At 37.2% G+C, this 19230-nt stretch overlaps 1 protein-coding gene across 1 annotated transcript in view; it reads left to right on the top strand.

Annotated features, from left to right (window-relative positions):
• The window catches only part of MSH3 (mutS homolog 3), a 208352-nt gene extending 194655 nt beyond the window's left edge, over window positions 1-13697 (top strand). The window contains 4 exon segments of the mRNA XM_072606261.1: window positions 584-770; window positions 5174-5303; window positions 11618-11792; window positions 13268-13697. Coding sequence (XP_072462362.1) covers window positions 584-770; window positions 5174-5303; window positions 11618-11792; window positions 13268-13355 — 580 coding nt within the window. The 3' untranslated portion in view covers window positions 13356-13697.
• Window positions 13698-19230: the final 5533 nt, after the last annotated feature.

The raw sequence follows: 19230 nt of genomic DNA, 5'->3' as shown, positions 1-19230 counted from the left end.
GGATAGTCTTGGTAGCCTAATTGTGCCCGGCTTTTTCCCATTCATTCCCTCAGTTCATGCTGTTTGTTTGTGATTTGTCATCTTCAGCTGTTCAGTTCCTATGGTGACACACCAGTCTTATGAAATATTATTTTACCATAAATAGGATATGTAGAATACAAAGAGTGGGGAGGGAGTTTACATGACTGATGCAGCAGTGAAGAAAACAAAATCAGAACAGAAGTAAACATTATTTTTAAAATGCCCATATGTACAGATGTATTTTTTATTTTAACATTTTTCTGTCTGTCCTTTATAGTCCAACTGAAATACCGCTTTCTCCATGAATCCTTCCCTTAACCTCTCCACTGTCAGCAACAACCTTTTTCCTCTCCGACCTCACAAAACAATCTTTTGTACCTCCTCTAAATATCCTCTTTATATCTTGTTTTGCATTTATCAGTGGATATGTTAGGTTTGTAGATGGACCATAGAAATTTTCTGTCTCCCTCGCATCTAGCACACAAACGCATATACAGCCACTTAATGTTTGTTGAATTTAAGTGAAGTTCAAGGAAAAATAGTATATTTGTCTTACTTGTAGGATGGGAGCTGCAGATAACATATACAAGGGACGGAGTACCTTTATGGAAGAGCTGACAGACACAGCAGAGATCATAAGGAAAGCAACATCCCAATCCCTCGTTATCTTGGATGAATTAGGAAGAGGGACAAGCACGCATGATGGAATCGCCATTGCTTATGCTACTCTGGAGCATTTTATTCGAGATGTAAGGATATTGCATTTTCTTTATAAAATGTGCATATAGCCTCAGCACCTAGACTGAACTCCCCAAACTTAGCCCCTAAACTTTCTAAAAGTAACAGCTACCACTTATAAATGATTTTTTAGAAATAATTGATTGTAGAGTACATGTTCATAAGGTTATCAGTTAGAGCTCTGTGGAACCTCAGAGGCTATCTAATATAACCTTTTTACATTAGGATTGGAAAACTAAAACCTAAGGAGATTGTGTTTGTCACTAAAATTGCATCTACTGAATGTCATGGACTGTGGTTTCCTTTATGTCATTGGAGGATATTCAGTTTTTGTTGTTGTTGTTTTCTTCAGTTTCCTTTAGAATCCTTGTGTGTTCTCTCCACAAGAGAATCTCTAGCCACATTTCCATCCATACTTATTTCAGTAATTTTAGAATCTGTGACTCTGTCAGCATGGATTCTCCTTCTGCTCTTATGCAGATTATAATTCCCTTATACCTTAGCAGACTGTGTTCAAGAATTGTTATGGCCAAAAAATTTCATCCCACCATGGCCAGCTATGTGATAAGCTTTTCCAAGCCAAACTAGAGCTGCATTTTGGCCTTTTGGCTAAGATCAAGTGTGCCCAAACCTAGCTAGAGTAGTCTTTGTAAAACAGACATTCACTCCATCACTGAGACCATTCTCTAAGCCCTCTCACCTTGGTGGACTATGCTATAGCCCACATAAGAGGTGTCAGATATGCAGCCCAAACTAAATTAAAAGGTAATTGGGAAATATTTAACAAAACAAATGCAAATACAATAAAACAGATTAATATTACATTTTAAAACTAAGTCAATATACAGCCCATGGGGATCCTAATGTATAGATTAGTATCTTCTCCATCCAATTGAGTTTGACACCAGTGGCTTATGCCATTCTGATTTAGCATTGAAGAATCCAGAATTATCTCCATGCCATGATGAGGCATCAGAGTAAGATCTAGTGGAAGATTTCCATTTGTTTTGCCATCTAGATATTAGTCCTTGGCAACCTCAAAATTAGAAGTAGAAAACCTGAAAGAATAGTAACAGGTAAACTAAAGCTCAGAATAAGCATGAAAGACAGAATAGATAGGAGGCTTTAGCCATACCGGGAAAAAGAGGAGGCTCAAAGGATACAGACACCATTCAGGGTAACTGGCACCATCACATCAGGTGATGGAGAGAAGCTAGGACTGAGTTTAAATCCAACATGAGCAGAATGCCTACCTTCCCTTGGTGAGTTCACAGCACCAGACAACACAAGTGACATGCGTGCCAGGGTGCTTGGAAGCTTGAAGATATGACTGCTGAGCCACAGTCATGGAGAAGGACAAATGATGTCTTGATTCAAAGTAGACAACAGCTTAGTAAAGAAGGCACAGAAAATACTGAAGAAAATAACACCTTAAATGACAGATTAGCCAGACGGCAAAAGGGGCACAAAAGTCTACTGAAGAAAAACACTCCACATATAGCAGAATTGGCCAAATGGAAAAGGATGTACCAAAGCTCACTGAAGAAAATAATTTCCTAAAAATTACAATTGGGCAAGTGGAAGCTAATGACTTTATGAGACATCAAGAAAACAAAATAAAAAAAATGAAAAAAGAAACTATGAACTACCTCACTGGAAAAACAACTGACCTTTAAAATAGATCCAAGAGAGAGAAATTAAGACTGATTGGACTACCTAAAAGCCGTGATTAATAAAAGAGCCCCAGTATCATCTTTCAAGAAATTATGAAGGAAAACTGCCCTGATATATTAGAACCAGAGGGTAAAATAGTAATTGAAAGAACCCACATATCACCTCCTAAGAAAGATCTCAGGATGAAAATTCACAGGAATGCTGTAGCCAAATTCCAGAGCTCCGAGGCCAAGGAGAAAATACTGCAAACAGCCAGTACAAAACCATTCAAATATTGTGAGGCCATTATCAGAATAACATAAGATTTACCAGCTTCCACAGAAAAGGAATGGAGGACTTAGAATATGATATTCCAGAGGTCAAAGGAGCTAGAATTACAACCAAGAATCACCTAGCCAGCAAAACCAATAAATCCTTAAGGGGAAAAAAGTCAATGAAATGGAGGACTTTTAATCATCTAAAAAATTTGACTTTCAAATATGAGACTTGAGAAGTCCAAAAAGGTAAACAGGAAAGAAATCATATGGGATTCAGTAAGGTTAAACTGTTTACATTCCTCCATGGGAAGATGATACGTGTAATACGTAAGAACTTTATCATTATTAGGGCAGTTAGAAGAAATGCACATTTACAGAGGCTTGGGTATGAGTTGACTATGATATCTAAAAAACTAAATTAAAGGTTGAGAAAGAGAGCGACACTGGGAGAAGGAGGAAGGGAAAGATAAAGTAGAGTGAATTATCAAACATAATAGAGGCTTGAAAGGGCTTTTACAGTGAAGGGGAATGCTTGAACCTCATTCTTATCTGAATTAGCTCAAATAGGGAATAACATACACACTCAGTTGGGTATAGAAATCTGTCTTATACAGGGAATTAGAGGGGAAAGGAGTAAGAGAAGGAAGGGAAGATTATGGGACATATGGTGATCAGAAGCAAAACACTTTTGCTTCTGGAGGAGAAACAGGGTGAAAGGAGAGAAGGTTAAACAGGTGAAAAGTTAAGGTGGAGGTAAGTATACAGTAATCACAACTGTGAAAAATATTAAGTTTCTCTGTTAAAGGCCTCCTATATGTAGAACTGAGTCAAATTTGTAAGAACACAAGTCATTCCCCAATTAATAAATGGTCAAAGGATATGAATAGGCAGTTTTCAAAAGAAGAAATCAAAGCTGTCTATATTTATATTAAAAAATGCTCTAAATCACGATTGATTGACTTAGCTATTCTCAGCAATACAGTGATCCAAGATAACTCTGGAGAACTTATGATGGAAAATGCTGTCCATCTCTAGCAAAAGAACTGATGGAGTGTAAATGCAGACCAAAGCATACTTGTTTTAAAACTTTATTTTTTCTTGAGTTTAGGGCTTTTTGTTTTGTGTTTTTTCTTATGACCTTTGTTTTCTTTTACAACATAATCAAAAGGAAATATGTTTTGCATGACTACACATGTATAACCTATGTCAAATTGCTTGCCTTCTGAAAGAGGGAGAGAATTTGGAACTCAAAATTGTTTTAAAAAGAATGTTAAAAATTGTTTTTACATGTGATTGCAAAAAAAAATAAACCAACAAAAAAATAATCTCTGTTGTTAATGAAGGAGGTCGTCATAGGAGCTATGCAGATCACGTAAGGAATGTTCTGCAGGAAGAATGGCTTATAAAAGACTTAAAAAAACCATTTGATTAATGTGGTTTTTCTTTTTTTCTTTTTTTTTGCTTAGGTGTTTCTTTGTAACTGAAATTCTTGCCTTGACATCTACTAGTTTGTCTTTTTTTAACTTTATTTTTAACATGTATTCTTCATCTGTTTGATATGAAGATCAAGAAAATTATTAAAATTGTGATAGAGGCCAAGCCTGTCATGGCCCACTTACCATGGCTTCCATAATCCTACCATGATAAAAAACAAACAAGTCTGACTAATACTATCAGAACTAGTCTGAATTAATAATTTAAATAATACAACATGATCCTGAATTGAACGTGCTACCTCTAATTTTGATTTTTCAAGATTACTAACTTAACCAGATCTTTAAAAAAATTAAATCTAATGAAGGCTGAGTACTTTGAAGTATATGTGTATGTGTGTGTGTGTGTGTGTGTGTGTGTGTGTGTGTATCCATCTATCTATAGAGAGCTAGAGATATCTATGTCTATCTAGATTTATAGATCTCATATATGTGTGTATATATGTAAAGGAATATATACACATACATTTCACATATATGCACACACATATATACACATACACATGCACATATTTATATGTATGTGCACTCACACACATACACACAAAACAGTCTCCTTCAGCCTGTACATACACACATATTTATACATATCTGTGTGTATGCGCACACGCACACACACACACAAAACAATCTCCCCCAATTCTTTTGCAAATTCATTTTACAAATCCAAGTGGAAGATTTGAGAATGAGTATGAGAAGCTGTGCTGTGTCTTCTTGCTAGAGATACAAATGAAAGGGGGAGTGTGATGTGATGGTGGCTAACGTGTTTACGACTGATGCTGCCCGCTTTCAAGAAGCCCTTGATTGCGTAGCTCGTGTGTTAGGATTTCATTTCATCGTGTAAATGGTATTCTGTTAGCTCTCAGTGCTTGATTGAGTTTCATTATTTCCAGTCCTATCTATGTTATCGCTTCCTATAAGAAAAGATTTCAAATTAGGTTTACAAAATTGAAAATGTGTCTTTAAACATTATTTATTATATTGTTTCAGGTGGAGTCATTGACCCTGTTTGTCACACATTATCCTCCTGTGTGCGAACTAGAAAAAGCATATCCACAATGGGTAGGGAACTACCACATGGGATTTCTTGTTAATGAAGATGAAAGTACACAGAACCCAGGTATGAAACATTCCTTGCAGAAGATTAGCAGGTCCCAACTTAAATTTCACTTTGATTGGAACTTATATAGGAATATGGGCTTTATTTTTTATTAATATTAATTCTTTATTATTACGTGGAAATGTTGACCTCCCCTAACTTTCTGTTGTAGAGCAGTTAGGTGGCACAGTGGATAGAGCATTGAGCCTGGAATCAGAAGGACCTGATTTCAAGTCTGGTTTCAGCCACTTCCTAGCTGTGTAACCTGGACATGTGACTTAACCCTGTTTGCCTCAGTTTCTTCATCTGTAAAATGAGCTAGAGAAGGAAATGGCAAACCACACCAGTGTCTTTGCCAAGAAAATCCCAAATGGAATCACAAAGAGTTGATACAACTGAACTACCACAACAACAAAGTCCTGTTGCGATGCCTGATTTGGGTGTTTAGGAGAAATTGGGTGCTTAAGTATAGTCCCAAACAAACACAGATTTTATTGGTTTCCACCACTGTTTTGGGTACAGTAGCAGTGATGGACTAAATTTTTCTCTTTCAAGGACCAGCTTGGTTAAGTTTGGACAATCCCATTGCCTGGTTGTCTGCTGGGTGATGAGCTTTTCAGGAAGCACAGCTCTGAAAGGTCATTTACTAGGTGGTACAAAGGTTGAGATCTGTTAATGGAGGCAGTAGCTGTAGCAACAAAATCATGGATGTCTGAATTATCACTTTGTCTTATGTTTACATGGCTTCATGTACTTCTTATCCTGAAAATGGACAGAGGCAGGGGACCTGGAAGTAAAAGAAAGTAATATAGGAGGGAGTTAGAAAAAATAGAAAATAGGAAGCCTTAGTTGATATTGCTTCATACTAAGGCTCATTTCTGGCAAATGTTCCAAGTAGGAGAAAGGGGCACTGAATTTATTGACAGCACTTATAGTGGTTAGAAATGAACTCTATTATTGAATTAATTATATACATTATTAGGCTCTTTGAAAATTACTTCATTTATGTGATCAGATAACTTGCAGCATTAATGTTTTATTACTACAGTCCATCTGGGACATAATATACTTAAATGCAGATGCTCCCACACGTTTCACAAGATAAACAGAAAGAAAGCAACCCCACTGCAAATGAAGCCGACAACTGGTATATTTCCACACACACACACGCACACACACAGACACACATACATACACATGCACACATACACACACACAGACACACATACATACACATGCACACACGCACGCATGCACCTATACACGCGCGCACAGACACACATACATATACATGCACGCATGCACGCACACACAGACACACATACATATACATGCACACACATGCACGCACGCACACACACGCACAGACATACATACATACACATGCACACACATGCATGCACACGCACACACGCAGACACACATACATACACATGCACACACACGCATGCATGCACACACAGAGACACACATACATACACATGCACACACATACGCACGCATGCACACACATGCACACACAGACACACATACATACACATGCACACACGCACGCATGCACCTACACACGTGCGCACAGAGACACACATACATATACATGCACACACATACACATGCATGAACGCAGACACGCAGACACACATACATACACATGCACACACATACGCACGCATGCACGCACACACGCACACACACACCATCTCTAAATGTTTTCTCTTGCCTTGGAACCCTAACTGGATTTATGTTCATGTGTGTCTCCTCCAAGTTCCTTGTCTCATCTTCATCCATGAATAGTGACATAAATGCCTAAGACCCAATGATGCATCGCTCAGCAGAATCCTATGTAGACACGTTTGTGGAAGTTATTATACCACTAGAGTGTAGAGTTGTTATTCGTCCTGGAAACCTGAGATGAGACTTTTCTTATGAAGTCTGATCAGTTGAAAAGCTTTTTTCCTGTATTTCCCTTAATTACTACTCTTACAGAGATGATCCATTTCGTGAAAATGAGCCTGGAGTCAGGAGGACATGAGTTCAAATGTGGCCTCAGACACTTGCTAGCTGTGTGACCCTGGGCAAGTCACTTAATGCCGATTGCCTCCAAAAAAGAAAGAAAAAGAAATGGAAAGGCAGCCCTTGCCTTTTACCCACAATGCATTACTGGAAAATATCCTATAGCAGTAGTTATAGCTCTTCACAGGAACATGCATTGTTCAAAGGGATTTTAACTTGTTTACATGTTAATACTACTCAGAAGGCTGAAACAGAATGGTCCATTTAATGGGAACAGAAGGAATAGATACTACCAGACAGCAAACTGTAGAGTGTTTGTTGGACTTGGAGTGGAGTCAGGAAGGCCTGGATTTGGATTCTTTCTCAGATACTTCAGCTGTATCACCCTGGCAAGTCACTTAACTGCTCCCAAACGAATCCAATAAAATAGAGGTGATAATAGCACCTACCTCCAAGGCTGTTGTCAGCATCAAATGAGCCAATGAAAACCTTCAAGCACCATACAAATGATGAGACGAGTTGATTGCCACAGTGTGGCACTGAATTAGGCTCTTAAGTTTTTTTGGTAGGGAAGGCTAAATAGGAAAATGTTATAACTAGAAGCTGTGAAACTGTTCCTGACTAAGGACTCAGTTTCAAATAAATTCAGGCAGCTAGGGGGCGCAGTCCATAGAGTACTGGGCCTAAAGTCAGGAAGACTGATCTTCCTGAGTTCAAATCTGGCCTCAGACACTTCCTAGCTGTGTGACCCTGGGCAACTCTTAGCCTCAGTTTCCTCATCTGTAGAATGAGCAGGAGAAGGAAATGGCAAACCACTGCAGTATCTTTGCCAAGAAAACTCCATAACGAGATCACGAAGAGTCGGAAATGACAATAACAAATCAAATAAATGAAATATATGACCAGCAATATGTCATAAATCAGAGATGAAAGTGAAAGAATTCTGTCGGCATTCAAAATAATAAAATTACCCTCCAAGTCTATTTTTGTTATGTTCTAAAGACCTGTGATTTCTTCTTTATAGGAAATTCCCCAGAAAAAATTCTAATTAATAGCACAGATCTACAATTTAAAGTCTTAATGGGTTGTCCATGGTCCTCAAAAGTTAAATGACTTGTTGAGGGTCAAACAGCCAGTGTGTTGGGATTTGAACCCTGCCCAGGTTTTGACTTCAAGGCTAGTTCTCCGTCTCCTAGACCAGACTCCAACCTGAGAAGCAAAAGTCACCATAGCACAAAAACATTCACTCATGAATTGACTGTTTATAAAATAAGTCCACACACAGCCCTCCTGCTTAGCATTTGCTCTATCTCTGAATTTCAGTTGCCTTGTCAGTCTCTTGCTGATTGTCAGGAGGAACTTCAGGAGAGGATGATCTGAATACCAAAGATAAATAGAGGACTTTGGGGAAATTGATGAAGCTCTGAAATATTTTTATGACAAAGACAGTGTTTATGAATGTGCTGTATAAGTCAAACATGATAAATATCATATTGTGCTATCATACATTTTTGTTGGAAAAATTATGCCCCCCTCCCACCCAAATCAATGCTATTCATGCTTTACTCTAAAAGTTAGCAGATGGTTGCAGTCATTACCTACGTCTTGTTAAATAAGGTAAACCTTATTTTAATAACTTTAGTTTCATTTTTCAAAATAAAATAACAATCAGAACTTTTTTCCCACCACTTACTGTAAAATGTTGATAAATGAATTAACTTTTAGTAGTCTTTTCCTATATTAATTATCCTAGAATAATGAGGACAACAAATGAAAAATACAACTCACCTGTAGCAGATTTCCTGCAAGAATTAAATCCTTAACTTTCACAAGGGTAACATTCCTAGAAAATGGCCTGAAGGTCAAAAACAGGAATGTTGATACATCGAACCTATGACAAATAGGGTGTTGGGTTCCTGGTGACCACCAAAAATTGTAATCTTTAGTAAGAGATTGCTAGAATACACTTTTTTGCCTATAATTCTTTATAATAAAACATTAATTCTGATAACATTCCTTTTTCCTAATACAGTAACCATTAAATAACCCATAAAATGTTGGGGAGAGGAGAGGCAACATGGACAGGATGGGAAGGGGCAGGGACAGTATCAGAAGAACCTCAAAGTAAAAAAGGGAAATGGGGAATCTGCCATTTCTAGTCTTCCTTTCTACAGTTGAACAGTTCCCCATTGAAAAGCCCCTCCCTCAGTGTGAGGCTCCTGTCAGGCCATGACCAAAGGGCTCTAAACAGCTCCGCCCAGCAGCATTGGAGAGGTTACTTCAGCACTTTCCTTTTTGTTGGATATAAACTTGTGCTCATTGTGCCTCTCATTTTTTTCTAGTGAGCCTAGCTGGGCATATGTGTGGTTGCCAAAACAAAAGTTAAATGCCCAGATGTTGAGGACTGACTGTGATTACAATAACTGCCCCTTTATGAAAGCTAACAGAAGTATCTATTAAGCACCTACTGTGTGCCAGGCACTGTGCTCAGGGCTGTGGATACCAGTAAATATTTAGTTTCTTAGACTTCTATCGGTGCCAGCCTTAGCACAGTGCCTGGCACACAGTTGGTGCATCAATGTTTGTTGACATCTGTTATTTTCAAAGTCTTCACCTTTTCAATTATTAGAGAATGAAAAGACTTCTTGCAGATTCTTATTTCATTGTGCCTGTCTGATTCATTCACTGTGGCAATGTCAGTTTTTTCCTGTTTGCTATACAAGGCCCTGTGTAGAATCTGTCTCATTCTCGAGTGAAGCCTTGTTTTTCGCTTGTCCTTCACCTTCTTCCTGGTGATGTAACTATATCTAAGATTGGGGAAAAGAGGGCAATGGTTGGTTGGCAACTTAAGCTTCAGTCTGCTCAGACTTACTTCCTCACCTGCTCTTTGTTGTCTTGATTTTTTTTAATTAACAAAAATATTCTTAGCTCTTTGTAATGGAGAACTTGAGTTTCTGTACTTCTCAGAGTCAGCATTCTTTTCGCCTCCCACTCCTGGCAGCCACCCTTAGAAAGGTATTATCTGCCTCTTACTAAATAGAGAGAGAAAAAGAGGATGGAAAATTCCATTGTACTTTTCTCTGTCAAGCTAGATTCTGTTCCTGCTTTGGACTGTTTTGGTTTTCACCTGTTAAAAAGGGTAAAACATGCTGGATCCTCATATTTGTGGTTTTTTTATCTTGAGTCTGATCTACAGGGATTTAGTTAGTGAAGAACCAAAAAGAATTTGTTATAAGATGGTGCCAACAAAAGACCTGAAGGCCTGCAAAACTCTGTTATTTTTGTTAAAGTAGGTTGTAAACAGGATTCTGTGCAGGAAAGTAATAACTGGATGGGTTCATAATGACATTTGTAAGTTTTAAAAAGTTATTTTAAGATCAAATAAAAATGGTTAATAAAAGCTACTCATTTTGAAGATTAAAAGTCAGATTTGAATTATGATGACTGCAATTTGAACTGCATTACTGGGTAGTTTAGCAGAGCAAACTTGCCATCTATTCAGAATGCAGGCAACTAGAATGTTCGAATAACTTAGAAATTTTCTTCCTTTTGGTCGCTTTGTATAGTGCATTTATATTCATAATGAGATCTGTAGCAGGACAGGATCCTAATGTACTTTCTGATTAATCAAAAACTAAAAGATAAAATTATCTTCATCATGGTTTTTTTTTTTACCTTGTTAATTTTATTATATTGTATTTCTTTGAAAGATAATAATATATGATTAATACGTTAATTTTCAGTTAACCAGAATTTTTCATTAACCAGAAAGGCCTCATTCCTATATATTGAAATTCTGAAGGTTGTCTTACAAAAAAAAAAGAGAGATGATTCTAGTATGCTTACAACCATTATCTCTCAAGATTAGCTCCGTACCAGCTCCAGTGTATTTAACAGCAAATTACCCAAAGGTGAAGTCTTTTTCTACATTGAATTATTATAAATCTAATGCCAACGCATTATATGTAGCTACAATTCAGTTTCTTCATCTGGAAAATTAAGTAGTAAAGCTAGTTTTGATTTCCAGAGTCCGTTCTGATTTTGTGAGTCAAGATGCCCTCAGCACAAAAATATTATCTCAGCAAAATTTATCCATTTTACAGAGTTGTGGGAAAAAAGGTAAAATGGTATATTATGTAAAATATGTAAAAAAAATATGAACAAATATGATTTTTAGGTTGTAAATTTTAATAAATGTTAAGAAAAGATAATAGCATTTTAAGTATCCCAATTAATCCTTTGATTTCTTTCAGTTTCCTAATGTGTTTTCTTTCCTCAATCTATTTTTCTCCCTCCCCCCCCCCTGAACTTTTCTGCTGTAGGTCAGGAAGATGAGGAAATCCCCGACTTCGTTACTTTTCTTTATCAAATAACCAGAGGAGTTGCTTCGAGAAGCTACGGACTAAACGTAGCCAAACTAGCAGATGTCCCTGGAGAAATCTTAAAGAAAGCGGCTTACAAATCCAAGGAACTTGAGAGATTAGTCAATGTGAAAAGGTCAGAATTATCCCACTGAATTTTTGACTTTGTAATGAATCCATCCAATGGGAACAGGGGTGAGGGAACTGTCCAGTAAATGAGCGTCCAGTGTGGCTTCAAATACTTCCATGACTACCCAGAAACACGTCATTAGGGTAAAATGAAAAACAGCCCTTGTAAAAGCTCAGGTGGAACCATCTTGCTCCCTTTAATCACATCTTTAAAAATCAGTTTGGTTTTTTAGTCATTCCTGTAAATATTGAAATGAATCACTTAACATATACAAATGGAAGCAAAAGAAATTATTAAAAGTAGAAACCACTTCAAATCTATAATTTTTGTTTTAACCATTTTAAAAAATTAAGATTATAGGAGGAAATTTGCCAAAATGATGACATAATTAATCTAAACTGAATTATCCCTGTGTGTATTGCCCATTTTGTAGATTAATTCCTTATTTATTTAAATATTCTAGAGTTAGAGTTAGATTCTTTTAACCTTTACACAAACATAGCAGCAATTCAGAGTACTGTGTAAACAAATTTTGACAAAAATGGTTTTACTCCCTACATACCATGGACTGTACTTGGAGTTAGTGGACCTGGATTCTAATCTCAGTTCTGCCAGTTGCTATTTGTGTGATCTTGGGCAGATTATTCCATCTCTCTGGCATGAGTTTCCTGTTCTAAAGAGTAATTGGATGGCCTCTAAGGTCCCTTCACTCTCAGTCTGTGAACAACTCTTACTCTGGTACCGCTCGCTGTTCCAAGGTCAACGCTGGCTCTTCATTCCATCTTGGTATCATCTCCTTGTAACTGATAGTAGAGTGACTTTTGCCTCACCCTAGAAAACATTGCACCTCAGCCAAGATTCCTGTTATTCACAATTCCTTTACCATGGAACTGCAAGTTGGCTTCCCCTCTGTCCCTGAAATACTCAATCAGACAAGATCACAACTGCATAGCCATAGAGGCCCCTTCCCAACACCTTGACTGAATATTTTCCAGGGAGAAATTTATAGGAACTAATTATAAGCTTGGGTTCTGTAAGAGTATTTTAGGATCAAGTGTACCGCAAAGTTCAAAGACAAATATTAAGTCTCCTGTGTGCTTTACTGAGTTTTTCCCCCCAAGGAACTACAAGAGTGAAATCTCAGTAGAAGATGGCAGCTTCCACGTGCTGTTATTTAGAGCTTCTAATTTACAAGTAATAAAGTCTATAGAGGACTTACAAAATTTTTTGCTCTTCCACTTGGGATATAAAAGTTTTGAAATCTGTAAAATTGCTTTGATGAGAGATGAGCCTGGAGCTGAAGTTAGCCTTGCTGTTGGCATCTGGTACGTTGTGACATCAAACCAATATGTGATAGTTTGCCTCTCCAGCCAGCGTACTGTTCTCAGCAACATTTGTCTTCATACCCTTCGGTGTTTTCACCAGCATCGTTCTCAGGATCTGAAATGACATATTTTGTACTTTTTTTTCCTCTTTCCTAGAAAAAGGCTGAAATCTTTTGCAAAGCTGTGGAGTGCAGCTGATGCTACAGAATTACAAGAATGGACAAACATGGCTGAAACTGAATGAACTTCCGCCTGTCATTGCTGTCTGAAATGGAGAATAACATCAGTTTTAAAAATAAAATACTGAAAATGCAGTTCAACAGCCTAACCCTATATGACATTCAGACTGTTTTAAGACAAATGAGAGAGACCACGGAATTATGTTTAGTGTGGTTTTTTTGGCTGAAATGGAGAGACATTCTAAGCAGAAAGTCTTTTACCAGATTCTTAGCTCGTAGATTTTAAATTAAAGTATAAGCCATAGTTTTGCCTATGAAAGATATCTGCTATGCAACCAGACAACTGCTTGGCTTAGAAATTTCTGCAGAAAATTTTTTTTACATCCACTAATAAATAGTATAAATGATGTTTTCTCTTACTTTTGTTTCTGGTAGGTATAAACTGTTCATTCACATTTCTTTGGTTTACGTCTCAGAGAACTGCTCCTGAGTGGCCGAAGTATGACAGGCAGCGTCTGCGGTGCCATTTAAAATCAATTGCTTTGGGGGGCACCATCACTTTATGACCTAGAAAATAAGAAAGTGTAATTGGTGAGCATTAGAAAACAGAAAAATTAGATACTAAGAAACAGATAATCTAGAAGAAAAAAGATAACTTGAAGTGTGGAAAAATTTAATTATGATCACAAAGTTAACACAGTTTGAAGACTGTTAGGTAATTTATTCATTGGTGTGGCGTAGCATGGCGGCCAGAGAGTTACTCTTGGAGTCAGGAAGATCTAGCTTTGAGCGATGTCTCTGACACGCTGAATGTGTGACCTTGGACAAGTCACTTAATCTCTGTGTTCCAGGGAGTTTGCAAAGGCTGTAAGTTACAGATGATCTGTCATCGGTGGGAGGGGAAGGAAGTTTCTTTTCTATACTTGGAATTCCCCATACTGATGAAGTCACAGGAGATCTCTAGCTTCCTTCCCTATCCCCAACCCTCCCCCAAAAGCCAATACAGATTTATTAAACATCTGCTACAGATAATGCCTGAAGCTGAAGAGGTTATTCTTCTGTTGATGATGGTGTCATGATACATTTTTTAACTTTAGGAAATTTTTTAGGTAAAAGAAGATTTATATTTGTATTTAATTAATAAACCCAAGACTAATCTAGCCATATAATACATACATAGATATGTGTGATTCATTCATTCATTCATTAATACCATAGGCTAAATGGAATAGATTATTCCCCAGTCTTGAAAGTTTCATACTTCTTAATGATCCCGTGAGCATTTTAGGTTTCATAGATATAGCCCTTTCCTGTGGCTTGTGTCTCACTACAAATTACAGGTCTTTTTTTCCTGTAGTACTTACCTACTTAGTGTCTTACTTCTCATGTCTGTTTTTTTGTTGTTCTTATGGATATTATCATGCCTTTGCCTTAAGGAATTACCTCCTGTTTCCTATAATGCACACAACTCTGCCCAATTTGGGTCTTCTCCAGACTTGATGAACATGTTGCCGGTGCCTTTATCCAAGTTACTGGTTTTTAACAACAATGACCTCGTCTTAAAATAGATGATTGAAATGTAGCCGTTGATATGCCTTCTCAAGTCACGAGATCGTAGAATAGTAAGAGCTGGGAGGGAATGTTGAGGCCATGCATCGTCTTGTATCTACTGATCAGAAAGGTAAGGCCCAGAGAGGTTGTCTTGTACCCAGAGTCACGTAGACAGTAAGTGTTGGTACTAGTGTTTCAACCAGCCTCTAGAAAGTTCTGGCATGATCATCTCTTTGATTCCATTAGACTTCTCCAGTTACTTTAAGGCAAGGTGTCTGGGGAGTTGTTGTTTTTTAAATGTTTTGGTAACTATATTTCAGTGTAATTGTATTGTTATGTAATTCCATGTAGTTTATTCATTTTTTAAAAGTCTGAGGAGTCCATATAGGCATCACTCTGTGACACACAAGAAAGTGAAGATTCTCTGTCTTAAGATGTCATAGAATTCTAACTCTTCTCCCTTCCCCCCCACAAAAAACAGTTCATCAAAATAAAATTGGTTGTAGCTCAGTCTAATTCTTAAAAAACTCAACCAAAACATCTGCCACATAGCACTTTAAGATGTATTGTGTCTTCTAAGATCTCAAACTTAATTGACCAATCCATAAAGCAACTAGAATCACCTTTTAAGAGGAATGTTGATCGTTTAAAAAAAAAACAAACAAAAAACCCGTGATGTATCTTGTCTTTTTTTCCATATGATATTAATAGCTCTACTCGAGATAGCATCCACCATGGTCATTAAGTCTGTTGATTTGAGTATATTATACTTTTTTAAAAAATCTAAATTATTTTATTTTTTATTTTAGTTTAATTCAGTCTTCTATTCCTTTACACTCTCATTCCTTATTCCATCAATTCATCATTAATTGACAGTCACTCTGGTTAATCAAAATTTGATCTTTTCATAGATTAATAAAAAACAAACAGAAGTATTGCCATTTCATTGAAGATTCTATATTTACTCCATACTTCAAACTCCCCTACTATGAAAAGAACTTTTAAAATAAAAATTAATAATAACACCTCTCTGATACCACCCTTGGTTTGAGCTTTTGGTGATAATGAGAATATGGCTGCCTTTTGCATGTTTTCCTTTTTTATTATATTAATATAACAAGCACATTCTGTATGATCTTGAGTTAAAACTAGATGAGATTTGATTTAGGCTGTCCTCTTTGAAGTTAACCTGCATTGATTTGTGAGATCAGGATGAGCAACTTCCTTGCTAGTGATATAGATGAGTGAGGGGGGAGAAAAGTAAGGAATTATCATTAGCTCTGGTTTCTACCATTATTGTTAAATTCTGTTCTTAGAATGACTGAAAAAATTATTGTGTATAAATGTATGAAATATTTTGTAGTACAAAACGAGGCAAAGCCTGGTTTCAGAGAAGCCTTGGAAGACTTTTATGAACTGATGCAGAGTCAAGTAAAATAATCAGAACTGGAAGAACAATTTATGTAATAACATTGTAAAGACAATCTATTTTGAAAGACCTAAGAACTCTGATGAGTGCAGTGACCAGCCATGATTCCAGGTATCCAGTGATAAAGAATGCTTCCCATCCTCCTGAGGGAAGAGTGATGGACTCCTAACACATGAGATGTACATTTTCACATGGCAAATTTGAGAATATGTTTTGCTTAACTACGCAAATGTCTTATAAGGTTTTTTCTCCTTCCATTAAGAAGTGGGAGAGAGAGAATAAATGCCTGTATATTAAAAATAATTTTAAAATTAAAAAAGTTCTTATCTGGTTGAAGGAAACATATAGTATATATGATTGACATCATCTTAGTGTGCTTCAGTGTCCCAGGGAGTACTAGATGTTTGATTTTGGTATGAAAAAATGTTAACGGATTTTCAAATGTCATTTTAAAAAGTTTATTTTACTCATTTTAAGCTATGAACAGACTTGTTTCTAGGAAAGATAATAATTTTTACCTGTTATTTAGCAGTCCAGCAGCAAGAAGCCTCCTGATTGATTCATCTGTCTTTTATAATCAATTTCTAATGACTTGTTTATCATTTGCTACTTTTAATGCAGGTATAGTGAAAATTGTGCAGTCACATGACCTTCTGGGCTAATGGCTTATATGACTCCCCAGTGCCTAGAAAAGTTCCTGGCACACGGACCCTTAATAACTAGGTGTGGCTGTTCCCTTCTGAAATTGATTTGTCAAGTTACAGGAAGAGCTTTCTCATAAGGTGGTTTTTCAGTTTTCCTTTCATGGCCATTTTAATTGTCCTTGGACTCATTGTGGTTCTTATTTGAGCATTTGAAGCAATATTGGAGAGGCATTATGACGGAAAGGACAGAGTGGGTCTTGGATTCTGGGGGAGTCAGACACAAGTTCAGCTTCTGACTTAGCAGCGTTTTGGTGGACAAGCAAACACTTTCGTGTCTTGGAGCCTCAATTTCCTCTTCTTTAAATTTGAGGCAAAAATACATGTGGTATTGGGTGGTTGTGAAACCCCGATGAGATTGTATAAGCAGAGCACTTTTTATAAAGACCTGAGTTCAAATGCAGCCTCAGACACTTCCTTGATGGGTTACTTTGGGCAAGTCCCTTAACCTCCTTCTGCTTTAGTTGCTCCATATGTAAAATGGGGACAATAATAGCGCACCTCACAAGGTTATTGGGAGGATAAAATGAGATAATTTTTGTAAAGTGCTTAGCACTTAGAATATTATGTAAATGTCAAATGTTATTGTTATTCTTTCAGCAGCACTAGATGCTGTTGTCCAGATACATCTTGATGGTCTCCTTTGTCTTTCCTAACAGTGCTGTTTCCTTGTTCTCTTTCTCCATATTCTTCCTCTATCTCTTTCCTTTGTTCTCTTCCAACTAAGTGGAGTTGTTCTCCAAGGCTGTTATCAGGCCCATTTTTCTCTCTATAAACTCAATTTGTAAGTTTATCCATCTCAAACACTTTAATTATTGCCTTTATGGAGGTGATCTTAAATGTACATGTGTATGTATATATATCCATTTGTATGTTATTAAACCTATCTGTGTGCATGTTTGTCTGTGCACATGTATCCATCATTTCTTCTCTTACATCTGCTGTCTGCTAGACTGTACATAGATGTCTTGTCAAGTACCTCAAATTCTATACGTCCCAAACTACTCTCCTCCCAACTTTCCTATTTTTGGTTATAATATTTCTGTCCTTCCAGCTACTTAGGCTTGAACTTTTAATCATTTTTTTGCTTCTCTCCCCTCATATCCCCACATCTAAACAACAGCCAAATCCTGCCAGTTCTACCTCCAAGATTCCTTTCCTGCTTCACACACATGACTACCACCACCCTAGTTCAACCCTTATTTTTCACTTGAACAACTACAGCAGGCCCTTAACCAGTCGTGCACCTCCCCATCCCCAGGCTCTCTCTTTTCCAATTTATGCTTCACACAGTTTCCAGAGTAATCGTCCTATGGCACATATATCAATTCCATTGTGCAAAAACCTTAAATAATTCCTCATTGCATTTATAATCCACTACAGAATCCTCAGCCTTGTTTTTGACGATTTCATAATCTGGTTGTGGCTTGTCTTACCAGCAAGGTTTTGCTGGAACCGTCTGGTGCTAGCTCAAGAGCTGATTGTTAAATTGGCCGAGTGAGCATCTACACCTCAGAAATTGGCAAATTCTATAAATTGGGGCTTGATTTATTGTTTTGTTGATTGTTTACGCTTAAAGCAAATTAAACTTAAAAATAAGTCCTGCCCTCTCTGAGCTGGTTGTTAAACATTTACCAGCACACCCCTGCTTGCCAGCCTCATATCACTGTGTTCCACATCAAGTGTTCAGGATTTCTTCCAGTTTGAACTACTCATTCATTGTCAGTCCCATTGTGCCCATCTCTTCTGAGAAAAATCTGTAAGCTTTTTGAAGACAGGGCAGTTTCATTTTTTTTCTTCATATCTAGAATGCCTAGCACATTTCTGAGTATGTAGTGAACACTTAATAAGTGCTAGACTCGTTGATGTATTGGGTGACATTTGTTCATTTAGGTAGCATTTTATAGTGCAAAATGTCACAACTGTGACATTCTGATTGCATGATCCTGGGCAAGTCATTCAAACTCTTTTAGAGATAGTGTGGAACTGCATTAATAAAGCAGTTTCATTCATAGGAACTCCCATTATCAGTGAAGCCATTGGTCCAATTCTTACCTTAAAATAGATTTGGGGGACGGGGGGAGATAGCATTTGAGCAGGAAGGTAGGTGGCATAGTAGATAGAATGCCAGTCCTGGAATCAGGAATACTTGGCTTCATGAGTTCAAGTCTGACCTCAGACACTTCCTAGCTGTGTGACCCTGGGCAAGTCACTTAACCCTGTTTGCCTCAGTTTCTTCATCTGTAAAATGAGCTGTAG

Source organism: Notamacropus eugenii, chromosome 4, assembly GCF_028372415.1.
Source record: "Notamacropus eugenii isolate mMacEug1 chromosome 4, mMacEug1.pri_v2, whole genome shotgun sequence".
NCBI classification, from domain to species: domain Eukaryota; kingdom Metazoa; phylum Chordata; class Mammalia; order Diprotodontia; family Macropodidae; genus Notamacropus; species Notamacropus eugenii.
Note: the sequence above shows the minus strand (reverse complement) of the source record. Positions and strands in the feature narration are given on the sequence as shown.